This window comes from Sinohyriopsis cumingii, chromosome 5 (genome assembly GCF_028554795.1).
Source record: "Sinohyriopsis cumingii isolate HCF-2022 chromosome 5, ASM2855479v2, whole genome shotgun sequence".
Lineage (NCBI taxonomy): Eukaryota > Metazoa > Mollusca > Bivalvia > Unionida > Unionidae > Sinohyriopsis > Sinohyriopsis cumingii.
In genome coordinates, this window is record NC_142965.1 from 116,597,283 (window position 1) to 116,611,907 (window position 14,625).

At 38.2% G+C, this 14,625-nt stretch overlaps 2 protein-coding genes across 7 annotated transcripts in view; both read left to right on the top strand.

The window, feature by feature from the left end:
* LOC149800041 (uncharacterized) overlaps positions 1 to 1,386 on the top strand; it is a 71,674-nt gene extending 70,288 nt beyond the window's left edge. The window contains exon 4 of the transcript XR_016420937.1: positions 414 to 1,386. The gene's annotated coding sequence lies outside the window, so the exon portion shown is untranslated. The remainder of the gene's footprint in view (positions 1 to 413) is intronic.
* Positions 1,387 to 5,045: 3,659 nt separating this feature from the next.
* LOC149800042 (uncharacterized) overlaps positions 5,046 to 14,625 on the top strand; it is a 39,916-nt gene continuing 30,336 nt past the window's right edge. For 5 of the 6 annotated variants that reach the window (XR_016421310.1, XR_016421307.1, XR_016421308.1 and 2 more), the window contains exons 1-2: positions 5,046 to 5,186; positions 6,966 to 7,271. Coding sequence is in view for 3 of the 6 variants with exons in the window: in XM_089959569.1 (XP_089815695.1) it covers positions 5,123 to 5,186; positions 6,966 to 7,271 (370 nt within the window). In the remaining 3 variants the exon portion in view is untranslated. The remainder of the gene's footprint in view (positions 5,187 to 6,965; positions 7,272 to 14,625) is intronic. The other variant, XM_089959571.1, reaches the window with a different exon arrangement.

Genomic DNA, 14,625 nt, shown 5'->3' on the forward strand with positions numbered 1-14,625 from the left:
TAGAGTTCTTTGACCTACAACCTACGCGCGATCGTTATTACGTTGTGTATGACATGAAAGAACTTTCTGATAATATAAACATCACTCGTATTATCGAGTTCTTGAAAGCCGTAAATATTTACTCTAAACTCTGACTTTTATGCTATCACCTTGTGCAGTTTTATGCAATAAATATACCGTCCCATTTTAATACCTATTCATATTTTTTACATCTCCCGTTGATCGGGAAGCTTTATTTTGCACCGTTACCATCTTACCGTTTTTAATTTCAACCATTTGTTCTTTTATATCGCTGGTCGATATAGAACCTTTTATAAGTTTTAAAAGATTATACAAGTAACACTTTGTTTGGCGCTAAATAGCCTAAAAGTGCTGATGCGCCGTTAAAAAACAAACAATCACTTTAATCGAAGCTTTGAAGATTAAACTCGCTGTTAAGTACACCAAGCCCACACTGTCACAGAATTAGGCAAAGAAATAACTTGGTTTTGCCTTAGAACTATTTGACTATTTCTCGCTGTACATGCGTACAACGCTATCTAGGGTGAATACGTGTTTTCCAGGTAAGCGACTGTATTAACATGTACCTCGCCAGAAATTACTTGTGACGAAGGAACATTAATAACATGATATGCACGGGTATTTTACCCTGACTTTTGCTCACTCTCCTATGGATCTAAGTAAGATCAATTTCTAAAACCGACACTGGTCGTTTTGGATCACGTCAAGGAGTATACGCTCTCCATTGTTCTCCAGCCATAGGGCTGATTGTGACTGTCACTGTGATTGTGACTGTGAATATGACTAGAGCTGTCTGAAGCTGTCTAAGGTTGTTTAGATCTGCCTGGAGTTTCCAGAGTATTTAAGGCTGCGTGCTGTCGATACGTATGTATGTATGTACGTATGTCTGTGCCACGGACGTAGACGTAGCAAATTCAAAAGGGTGCTGTATGCTGTCTCTACGTGTGTATACGTATGACTGTACATGTGGTGGATCTATAAAGGGTGCGAGCGGCCGATAAGTGTATTGGCCAACCCAAGGAATTGTGCGACTGCACAAGGGGTCTACAAGCACACGTTTGGTTCAATTGTTGTTCCAAGTGCATTTTTATGTTCATAAGATTATTTTGAATCTTAGTTGTGTTCATAAGATTCTTTTGAATCTTTGTTGTGTTCATAAGATTATTTTGAATCTTAATAGGAGTTCATATTCGAGATTATGTGAATCTCTCTTGTAGTGTAAAATACTGTTTGAAGCGTATCTGCAGTCCATGAGGTTTCTTGGATCTGTACTTCATATTGATTTAATATTTATGTTTGTTTTTTCTTCAATGTGTGAATGTTGTGTAGAGTGATTTGAGTCAGTCGTATGTTGAGAGCATGAGAGAATCGTTATATTTTTACATCATATATAATTTTTTTTTTATTAATTCATTTCATAAATTTCCATCTTTCTCACATTGTGTTTGTCTTATTCATTTGGTCCAAAAACACACTCGGTTTCTATTCTGCGACACACACAACCTTTTCATAAATTCACCTCAATGTGAAACCTATTCATAGGCTGATATAATAAGTATCCACAGCTTAAGAAAGCGGTAGGATAGGAATGACCTAATCTATTGCAATAAATTACATATTCGATAATTTAAAAACTACCAGTATATGACCTTATCTTACCACAAAGCAAATCCGATTCAGCAATGCATCACAGCGGGTTTACACGTTTTGTCATGTTATTTATGGGAAATAATTTCAAAGAGGCGCGAACGTGCTCGAGTCAAATGTCTTTAGCAACATAACACCTTTCCATTATTTTAGCTCACACGTTATTCCTTTTCCTTGTTGCTAGTATGGCTTTTGTAGGCAAGGACAATTAAGGGTTGCATGGCATGCTGTCGTATTTTTCACCTGCGGAAATATAGGAATAAAAAAGATGACAATTAAGTATATGTATAAAAGAACAAGCACGTTTTCTCTACTTCGAATATTGTTCCATATGTATTGTTATGCCAGTATTGCCTTCGTTTCATCCCTTTCGCCAGTTATCCCCTTTCTCTAGAAAATAAAACTCTCAACTTCCTGAGAAAAGCGAAGGACATCAATTCCTGGAATATTACTGACAGTTCAATCGGTAAAATGTCATTATTTTCAACATCACCTTTTTATTCAGTATAATTATTACACGTGCGATGAGGCTATCCGAACTAGCCCATTTCATCCATTACGAATCGTCGTGTAACATTCCGGGTGAGAGAAGAGTGTATTAGAAGAGAACAATGTGCACACTCATCGGATCTATTCCTATACTTTTCTCAAATATCAGAGGTATGGAAACAAGGTATTATTCTGCATATAGATGAGATAAATTATTTAAAATTTATGGAGGTAATATTACTGTATTATTTGTAATTTTTTGCAATCCCTGCGATAAATCTTTGCCAACGAAAATATTGTAATGTTATACATTAAAGATCGAAAACGTATTTTATACTGGCAACATTATTTATTCTGCACATTACATACATTTCATTTATTGTTTCAAACATAACATGTAAATTATCTTTCACAGATGGACTTGAAACTATATTGCACAGTCCAGCAGTTTCCTTGAAAGCTGTTGTAAGTTGCCATGACATTTCGTCGGTCAGATGCTCATTGGAATGCCTCCCAGAATGCATTTTTCAGTGGACAAGGTCAAAGGATAATTATGTACTGTCCAGAGGAACTGTCTTAAAACTGATGAATGTCAAGTTGGTCGATTCTGGGGAATAGACAAGTACAGCTAGAAATGTAAACACAATCGAACTATTGGCGACAAAAACTTGTACACTTTCTGTCTCCGGTAAATTATTTTACATTTTCAAATTAGTTCAAGTTAATGATAAAAGAACATATTTCGCTATTTCAATTAAACCATATCTACAGATACTTAAAATATGCACACCACAATATGCTTATTTGTTCAAAACTTACAAAACTTTGTTTTATTTAATAGCAGACTTGCGAATAAGATGCAGATTAGCTATACAAATGTGCATTTGTTTCTTGGAACAATCGCGTTTATCTTTGAACTTAGCAGGAAGTCAACGAGTGGTGTGAGATGCATCAGTGTTTTGCAGTCGCTACAAACAATGTCTGCTAACTTTATTTTAACACATTATATTTTCTTAAGAATTAGAATAAAATGAAATAAACCCTTCCTCTGTAATTTCATTTTTTTATCTGTGAGTATTTGCACTTCTAGTGGAATACATTGTGAGGAGTGCAAGACAGTATTGAAGCTATAAACGAGTACATATTAAACTATAAAAGGTACATGCATTCTTGAATTAATTAATTCCCTGGCAAATTTCATGAAGCTGAACTACTCCGATCTTTTGTCCTTAAGGCTGTTATGCAATGTCTGTCCTTTTTCATTGTCGAAAATAATGAAATCCAGAAATGAGAACACTGTCACCTTAAAAAGCTCGACGTCTTTTAATGCATTGACTTGTTCCATAGATGAAACTATCCTCAACAACTAGAACTATTTGCACAGAAACCAAGCATTCATTTTCAGTACTTATGTCTTCTGTTTTATTCAGGAGGCAGCCATGCCTTAACTTAATTGGTTGCAAATAATATCCACCGACAATGCGAGAATCGCTGCCAGCAGAAAAGACTTCCATCCAAAATCTGCATAGAACACACGTCGATGCATCCATTAATATAAAGTTCAACGTATTTTATGTTTTGTTAGGAATATATGTGCCAAGCAATGCGGATCGCTGAAGTAACATCGGCACCTAATGAGACGATGTCGTTTCAGCCGTGAAACACTAGCATAATCAAAATATCTGACCAATAGTCTGAGGCTCTCTAGGTATAACATAATTATGCTGAAGCTATTTGCGGTTCATCCATCTATAGCCTCTCACTATGCCGAAGAAAAACAATTGTTAGTAACGCAAACTTCTACATTCAAAATATCAGAATAATGTTGACATCAATTCAAAATTATTTTTTCCTCAGTAGTATGTGAATAGTTCTCTTACCGTTGACGACACAATACACGAAACCTAGAAAATCAATAATCTCTTCCGAACTACATCCCAACCGACAATCAAACATTACTTATTGAATGAAGAATCAACTTTACAGGCTCGCAGAATTGTCGAACTGTATGAAAACAAACAGTAACTTGTATTTGTTTATTTATTTATAGAAAATTAGTGGTGACAATGAAGTTTGCGAAACTAGACTCCAAGTATTGGAAATAATTTCTTACCTGCGTGGATCTGTGTTAACGTTGCAAATATGCTGTAGAATAAAATTATTTGCCTTCCATTTTGTGTGTAATTAATGACTGCTTATCTTACATATATGTGTCTATTTATATAATAATTCGGATTGGACTTAAAATGCTATCCTTTTGGGGTTTTGGTTTAATTTGTCGATTATCAAGGCCATGCTAACTTAATAACACGTAAATGTAATATACGGCAGAGTAAGGTTCGGTGTTCTATTAGATTGTGAGTTTCGATAACTTTAAGAAATTGTATACATTTATATCCCTTTATCATTAGAAAATATTGCTAGTGCATACCAATCGGTGTTTTTCAAAGTGCACTGAGGAGTCTTCGTTTGAAACGTTTATTCATATTAATAAATGCCCTTTCCACTGCAAACGGATACATCAGAACGAGAAAGGGTTCTTCGCATTCCAATCAGCTAGTCACTTATCCAGTGATGGATTACCAAATAGACAGAGTAGGCACCTATATGTGGGCCCCACGCCTTTTAGAGGCTCAGCGACCACGGATCAAAATAATATTTAATAAGTTTTGTTTAATAACATAAAATGTTAATTTGTTTAATAATTTTGATAATTGTTAATATTTCTTTTGTGCAACAAAATTGGTTTATTAACATTGTTGGTTGGTAAAATTAAAAACGTATTAGGATATAATTTGTGAGAGGGGCCCCAAGATTTCGACTGCATAAGGGCCTCCACAAGGTTTAATCCGGCACTGCACATATCCGTCCGCAGTAACGCATTTAGATGTTATAAAATAAGATCCGGAAGAGAAACTTAGTTATATTCAGCCACTGGTACACTAATGAATGCGCTATATCAATCATGGCTGCGTGTTTAATCTATGTCACATTTCTTCTAGCATTTGTGGAAAAAAGTTGTGAATCAGGTAATTTTGTTTGCTTTGTTTCCGTCTTAGACGTACTTGAAATTGATATACTAGACTTTTATTTCCTTTTTCTCTTTTCGTTGTTGCTTTTTGTTGTTTTGTTTTAATCGCCTATGACTTACGGCAAAGCTACACGGACATGGGAATGCAAGCTACATTACTAAGGGAGTATTTAACATCTTTAGACATCTTTTAGACATATTATCAAGCCGATGAAGTAACTTAATTTTAGATGATTTTTATGTCTTTTGTTTGTAAGTCACTTTTTTTTTCTTATGCTTTCGATTTTCTCACCATAAACTAGACCACAGGAATGGGAGTGGTGTCTCTGAAAACGTACAGCTGAAGTGGAACAATGCTAATCACCAAACACGAAGAGAAATAAGAAAAATAACGAACGTGGACTGGAAATTAATGAAAATAAACTAAATATGAATAAATTGCAACAAACAGTAATGAAAGAAATAAAAATTGACGTTAAGGATACTAAGGATACAAAAATATTATCATTGAAAATAGAAATTGAAGTGCATACTGAGAGTAATTTGATACATCGCAATTATATGTGTTATTATGAGATATTTGGAAATAAAAACACTTAATACGCTATCAAGATAATCTCTTTAAAATGAATTTATTTTCGTATGTAACGGAGCGGTCAGTAAAGGATAGTTCAAAATGAATTAATTCCTTAAATAACCCATATGAACACCGACTTCATAATATATCAATGCTGTCTGGTGCAAGGGTCCAATTCTGGGGAATTGGTGATAAATATTAAATAATACATAGGTAATGGGCCTGACCAAATGTGCAAAATCATAATCTAATCAGCGATGTGTTTTGTGGCGCCGGGTGGCCGAATGATCAGTAACGCTCGCGTTTACTGTTCACTGCCACCTCAAGTCTGGTCGTGTGGCTTCGCGTCTCGGCTCGGTCAATTTGTGCATGTGAGAAAGCTTACCAGTAGTTTGATGTAGGTCGATGGTTCATACTGGAGTTATCCCAGGTTCTTTCTCCACAAATTATTCTGTCCGCCATGGATAGTCTATTATGCGCTGAAAAATGTCGTTAAACCCCAACCACCACCAAACAACATTATATAGGTTTGGGTTTTATTCAGACGTTAAATGGTAATTGTCCTGAACGAGAGGGGTTGCTGAGACTATGAATTAGTTAAAGTATGAAACATCGCCACTCATTCTTGAAATGTCCAAAGATGACAGAAGCTGCATACTTTTAATTTAAACTTTTATGGGATAGATATTGAAGAGATGATGAACCACGAGACGATCGTGATTGAGAGACACGATGTCAGTGACATGTGAAATGATAATGGCGATGATGATGACATATTTTTATATATTGAAACATTAACTTCACAACAAACGCACATGAGACTTCATTCGGTAGACCATACAATACTAACAAATCCGGATGCTAATATTAGTACAAACCATTCAGGTTGAAAACGAGAAAAGGAAGCATCAGCTTGAGATGATACTAGGCTTGAGTAGCTTGAGTATCATATACATACAAACGTAAAAGTAAAAGAATGAAAACACACTGTTCACGTTGAACATGTGCTTGTATGTGTGAACGTCAATGATTTTTTTTTTCCAAAGAGAACAAATTCTTAACTAGTGTATATCATTTCTTGCACAATTACAAGTATGCATTAGATGCTTCATTATTTATCAGTCTCTAGTATTATTCCTTGATTGTTTCTGTTTTGGTTTTTAGCTGAATAACCGAACCGCAAAATATTTTTATTTGAAGGTTTTCAATCATTTGGTGTGGCAGGTGGAATGGCTTTCATGAAATGGACTATCAGTGACCGTACTATGAATGCCATCAGATATGTCCTCAGCCCACTTGATGATGCACGATTAATTAAGTTCAACCCTGGGGAAACAATTGCCAAAGTTCTTGACAAGAGAGTTTCCTATACCGGAGACATTTGTAGAGGCATCGTCTCCTTCACATTGTCTGGACTTACACCATCGGATGCTGGAATATACAAGTACATGATATCCAAGAATAACGGTCTTGTACATGCCGGTGGCCAAGAGCTGGTCATCGTTGGTCTGTAACCTTCAACTATTCTTCAACATATCGAATCGTAAAGAACAATTAAAAAACGATTGTCACAGCATATTCATAAACCTGTCAGCATTATATATATATATATATATATATATATATATATATATATATATATATATATATATATATATATATATATATATATATATATATATTGCGTAAAGCTGTGCAATACATATATATATATATATATATATATATATATATATATATATATATATATATATATATATATATAATGCTGACAGGTTTATGAATATGCTGTGACCATCGTTTTTGTTTTGGTATATATATGTGTGTGTGTGTGTGTGTTAAACATCAAAATAGTATTCGGCTGAATGTCGTGTCTTTCTAATTTATAGAACGACTTCTTGTCCTTTACTTTGTAAAGCAATGCTTCAATTATTCGAAATTGTAACGTTCGTCGTTAAGACAATACTACTAGCTTTAAAAGAGACGGCAAGTACATATAATGAGTCAGTAGGTCAGAATATATATCTAAGGCAAAAATACTATGACCTACAAGTACAACTGAAAGAGCCACTCGAAAACATTTACTATTATAACATGCATGCATACAAGTGATATATCTTGACAGATAAGGCTTGATTCATATCTACTAAGAAATACAAGTAACAGTTGCATTTTATTTACCTTGTAACACCAATATGTAACATAGTTTAACATCAACGTAGAACATATGAGCAAGCGGTGGCATTAGAGCATTTGTAAAACAATGAAGAAGTTGTGCCCAGAATCACCAATGCGTAACGAAAACACGCAGAAAAGCCACTTAGGGGTTTGGAGGAGTGTCCGCTCCGATCCGGAAACTGTGACTACTGTACAATAGCGGGAAAATACATGAGGCATGCCATTAGCTGTGAATCAAATGAGTGCATAAACACAGGGGTATGGTTAGGTTAGGTTAAACAAAGATTGACCCGAAAGGACATTTCGCCTGTCCGGATGCTCGTCAGATGCACGATCTTCCAGGCAATGCTTTTATTACAAATTGTACAAGTTTATTATCATGCTTAGCAGCAGAGGGGGCGAATCCGACATTTTGTCCAATCGTTATTTTGCTTAATTATTACTTTCTGCACTCAACGATCTAGTGTCGTCAGCGCCTGGTAAAAAAAAAACGACGACGTCGTTGGGGAATCGTCGCGTCGTCATTTGGTTTAATTAACACCTTCTGCGCGTCGATCCCCAGCGTCGTCAGCGTCCGGTAAGCACATCGACGACCGCGTCGATGTCATCGCCCCCTCTGCTGCTAAGTGGTTATTTACAATGATCTTACAAACAGAGTGATCACTAACTCCTCCTCCTGTAGATCAATTAGGTTATTTGACTGATCGGTGAGTTTAAAATTAATTCTCGTTAAAAACCGATCATGGCATCGCATATAGACCGGATTAATCGGATTCTCAACGATTAAAAATCCCGGAGGGGCTGTTGGTGAAAATGAATAAAGGATATACCCCTGTTGAGCTTGATTTGATTGATTGGTATCTACCTGGTAACTCCCTTCGATAACATCACACACTAGATTGATTGCTATCACCGATGCGATATTTACGTTGTATGGAGCAATATGCCTACCACCATCTCCGTTATCGTGTCTGAGGATATAAGTTGATGGATCGAGAAAATCATTAAGAGACTTTCTTAGTTCTGGCGCGTTGTATCCTGGAAACTTGAAATCGGGTAAATCGGCTTCTGTGATATTATACCCGGTTAGGAATTTTTGTTTATTATCATCGCTGCTATCGGATATTACTTTAACGATTCGTTCATTGATATATTCCATGTCTGATATAAGTTGATTTAACACCTCAACGTGTTTTTGTGCTTTTGTCTCCCGTAGCTGTTCTAGTTGTAATTGGTAATAATGATTAATCTCGGCAAACGCACCAGTGATATCATCTAAACGAACTGTGACCTTGGCTGACAATTCAGGAGTTTTCTTATACGGAAAAAACCATTGCATGGTATTCCTGTCTTGAAATATAAACTCGCTGGGTAATAACGTGTTTCTTATAATAGACAAATCATTCAGATAACTGGGATTAATCTCATGATACGATTGCACATTTGTGTGCAAATCCGCGGGTGGATTCTTAGGCCATCCTAGTATGGTTCTTATTGAACTGTTATAAATATCAACCATATACCCCGGTGTGCTTATTTCAATCGTCGATGATAACGTCGGTTCATGAACCGTAATAGCGATTTTTGATTCCTTTCCTGTGATCGATTTTATTCTGCGTTGAAATTCTTTATTGATTTGCTCTATTTGGTATGACCCAGTTGGTATTGTAACCTCCTCCCAGTCTGGGGTCCCATCGGGTTTATTTTTCCGTGCAAAAACCAGCGAGTTATTAGGTTGTTGTCCGTTAAATGCGTCCGCTCGAATATTAGGCCAACTGTGATATACTCGCAATTTTGCCAGCGCTATTTCCTTCACTGGAACCGGCGACGGGAAGTTCACACTGAATTCGGGTTTCGTTGACGTTATTGATATCATATTTGTTTGTACCGGAGTGGTGTTCTCCGCGATCCGCTGAAGTAATTGAAACCCTTCGGGGTTCAGCGACATTATTATTATTCGTTGTCTTTAGTGTCTAATTTCAGCAACCAGGTGGTTCCGGCTTCCAGTTGAAAATCCTCGATTTTTGACATCGCGGAGCTATACAACTGGACCATTGTGGAGAATTCAACATCGGATACTAACAAATTATCAATTGACAACGAGATCAACTCGGATAATTTTGAGTACGCGTCGGATACTATTTGATGTTTTACTGTATACTCGTTGAGTTTTTTTTGAAAACACGATGATATCTTCCTAGTGATTGCGTTGGCGACTCCAGCAACTGTTGTCATTGCGGAGACAGCGATTGGAACAGCGATCGGGGTTATCGTGGTCATCGTGGATAAAATAACACCGGCGCCAGCTACTATACCCGATACCGAGTACACGACCGCGTCGATGGCGGTTATTTTTCTGCGGTATTTTTTTATTTTTATACGGTATTGTTCGGAAAGCGTTTTCAAATTCGCGGATAATTCTTTTGCGGTATCGAATCGATATTGATGTGACGTCGGTGATACCTCTGATTCAATTTCCTTGGTGGTCATTTTTATTTTAAAAGAACTAGTGTTTTTAATTACTTAGATTCGCTACAAATTCCACATACCATGTAATGTTCGCCCCGGCTAGATTTCTATCAACGGCATAAATTGTAAACTTTTCAGTTGCGTTCTTGTCTATAATTGTTGATATTGTATTGTTAAACCCGGATGAACTCGACGATAATATATTAAACTGCATCATTGAAATCAGTGTCAATCGATAAATGCCCTTAACAGTTGCGGTGATATTTACTGTATTCTGTGTAGGAGTCCAATCGAATGATCCATGCCGAATTGTGTATACTGTGTTGATGATGTTCTCATGAGGGATTTTTATTTTTTCGAGTTGCTCTGCCATTCTCGGTAGTCTGTCTTTAATCGCTTCAACATCAGTTATAACTATTCCTACTCCCCGCCAACTCGCGTCTATATTATTCTTGTTCGCTGCAACATTAGTTTTGATTGTTTCTATTTCCCGTGTATTCTCGGTCATGCTTTTTTTGTTCGCTGCAACATCAAGTTTGATTGTTTCTATTTCATATGTATGCACGTCTATACCTTTTTTATTCGCTGCAACATCAGTTTTAATTAATCCTATTCCCCGCCAATACGCGTCTACATTTTTTTTGTTCGCTTCGACATCAGTTTTGATTGTTCCTATTTCCTGTGTATGCGCGTCTACATTTTTTTTGTTCGCTTCAATATCAGTTTTGATTATTCCTATTTCCTGTGTATGCGCGTTTATATTATTTATGATCGTTGCAACATCAGTTTTGATTGTTTCTATTTTCCGTCCATGCGAGTCTACATTATTTATGATCGTTGCAACATTAGCGCCGATTATTTCTATTTCCCGTTCATGCACGTCTACACTTTTTTTGTTCGCTTCAATATCAGTTTTGATTGTTTTTATTTCCTGTCCATACGCAGTGATATCATTTATAGTTATTGTAATCTCATCCGGCTTGGTATTTTTTTTACCAAAGAATTTATCAAAGTTGTCATCGATCCTGTTAACATTTTTTCGCAACGGTGGTAAATTGGCCGACAGCGCCATAAGTTCCGAAATAGCATTTGTTATTGTTGCAAGATTTGGTTCGGTTGCCGTCGGGGGTCCCCGAAAAAAACTATTGACAATGTGTTGCACATCGTCGAAATGCGTTAGCGTCAACACGATCCGTTCTTCATATAATTTAATTTCACTACGTAAACCCTTTAACGAATTTGACATGGTTATATAATTGTCGCCAAGTGTACTTATTTTTCCATTTATCGTCAAGATGGATTCACCCGGTTTGAGTCGTCCGTCGCTGGTATACAGCGCGATAGTGTCCTCGGCGGTATCACGCTGTCGTATTAAAACGTCATCCAGCGACACATTACTGGATTTCAATTTACCCTGGCGGTCTTGAAATACAACTATTTCATCTGGGTCAACACTGGTTAAGTTCAACGTATCAGCGATTTCATCCTCAATTAGTTTTTTTATGTCATCGGTGGCGGGCGTTTCCGTGGGCTTTTTCAGCGCCGAAACCGGTCGTCCCCAGATATCAATCATTATTATTGTAAATGTTATTCTCTAAAATCCGTTGAGCTTCTACGACCCCACTAGTGTATTCGTTTACAACCACATGAGGTGGTTTTCGCGATGATGAAATCGCCGCAAGTACGTTCAATACCTCACGGCCACATATCGGTGGGTCACTTAATCGCTGTGTTGGCAGCGTGGAATAAAAAACCCGGGCCGAACACGCCCGGGCTGAACACGCCCGGATATACCGCATGAACTCTTTCGGCGGAGCTAACCCGTATGAATCAAAATAGACGATTGCACGCGGATCAATCGCGTATGCAACCCAATGAGTTCCCGCTCCGGAGGACCCATCGAGGTTAATTATGCCGGTTTCAATATTCCTTGGTGCCGCCGGTAATTGATCCCTCATAAAAACACCTCTGAAGTTTTTTATCGCTAGCGCGTTTGCGGCATCTATTAAATCAAAATTAGACATTGGAGTCATAGACTCAGGAGTCATTGACTCCCGAGTCAATAAACGGTTCCCGGTAGTCTTAGACCCTTTCCCGAATACCATGAATACGGGGTTCCCGGTAGTCTTAGACCCTTTCCGGCCACGGGTCGTTTTTTTTTGTAGCCTTTCCCGGTTGCCTTCTTCAATGCCATCCCCGCCGCGGTACCAACGGCCCCCAACGCCGCCGCCTTAGCCACTGCTGGTGCGGCCGCGGCAATCAATGCCGGAATCGCAGCTAACAGCGGAAATATCCCACCGGTCTTTTCCATGTTTTTAATTGCTGCGGCTGAAAAATCTATTTGAACTCCCTTTTTATTCTTCATCGCATCATTGAAATGTTTTATTTGACGCGCCGTCAACGATATCTTATGATTACCACCCGCCATCTGTGACGGCTTCAGCGTTATTGTGATCCCGCATTGTTTAGCCGACTTTGATCGTAATTTCTTGACTTGACCATCAGTCAACTCTACACTGACGACACTATACGACATTTTATTGTAAACGCGTTTTGTGCTTTCAATTACATGTTTTCCACTGGCGCATCAACGATTCTCATTCGTCCACCAACACCTTCTAGCAGCATTGATTTATCGCTGAGAATGACAGCAACCGCTCTGTAATTAACACCAGCTGGGGCTATACGAGCTCGGAAGTGTATATCAACGACGGATTGTCTCGTTAAATCAAGATGTTCCAACGAAAAGTAATAAATCGGATACAGGTTTTTAAAATCAAGTTGTGATATTTGCAAACCAGTGTCGACGTTTTGATCACGACCCATATATGATAGCAATCGATGATACACACGTGCGACATGGTTGTCACCGTAATTAAGCTGTATGTCCTCGGACGGTTCCTGTTGTCCGTTTATTCTCAGCGAAACCTCCCTGACTCCTAATCGATCAAATATCATATGGCTGCGTTCTTGATTACCCAATCGTTCCCTATTCTGTAGCGCTATGAATATATGACGCGGGGCTGAAACACCCTGTTTTGATGCTAGGTGCCATGTAAACGTATCGGCGACGTTATCCTCTTTAGCATCAGTTGTTACCGCTAGCCAACTCAACAACGATTTCCCTCCCTGTTCCATAAATGCTAACAATCGTGCTTCCGTGGTAACTGATGGAGTCAGCACCGGCATCCACAATGCCATTTTAGTTAAAATGACTTTACCAGCAGCGACGCCAGCAGCATGCCATATTGCATTGTTATCATCGCCCCTTCGCGTCAGCGCGATTGTATGCTTAGCCCCATAGACAACTTTTCTAACATTTCTGCAGAATCCGAATATGTGATGGAGTGGAATCGCGCATGAAAACTTTCGGCGTGGTCCTTGCAACATTCCTATTCGTGTTGCAAACCCTAGATTAAAATTATCGTTAGTACTTTTTATGATATTGAACTCAGCACCCGGTCTTGTTCTGCGGTCTGGGTTGGCTGCTTCAGCTTGATTAGGAACTGAAGTATCTCTTTCCACCAGCACGTTAATGTACTGAATATGATCAGCGTTATCGGTGGAGTCCTTTGCGAACATTATAGATGGGCCCGCCGATCTTGTATAATCATCCGAGTATCTCGCCAACCCAATTATCGTCGTTGCAACATCAACCTCGCGTTCTATTGATTCAATTTCTCGCCCGTCAATAAGATATCTGGCGCTCTCAAATAACGCCATGATACCGTTGTTGACGAAGCCAACTCGAACACGATGGTCATCTGCGTATGGTGCATTATCGGCGGCATTTGTCACGAGTTCTCCCTCGATTTCGATAAACGCTTCACACGGCAAAAAATATTTACTGGTATCTTGGACTTGAAGTTCAATTCGCGATCGTAGGTCGGGTTGCGCTGCATAATAAGAATAATATTGATAATCACGGACAGAATCATCCCTGCGTACTGGGGCGTCCATATCAAACGCGGGATCAGCGGTACGCGCAAACATTCTATTATTTATCATGTTGATGTTTTCAATTGCGATTTTTTCGTCGTAAATTCTTTGAATTTAAACCACTCCCCGCTATCGCGTTCATGAGCGCGTTGGTTGCCGCATCGGCGGATGGCGAAGTCGTCGCCAACGACTCTAATTTTTCTTCCACGGCGTTATTTATTACTTTACTGACATTTGCAGGCATCACTGTCGTTGATGGCATTACCGGTGGTTT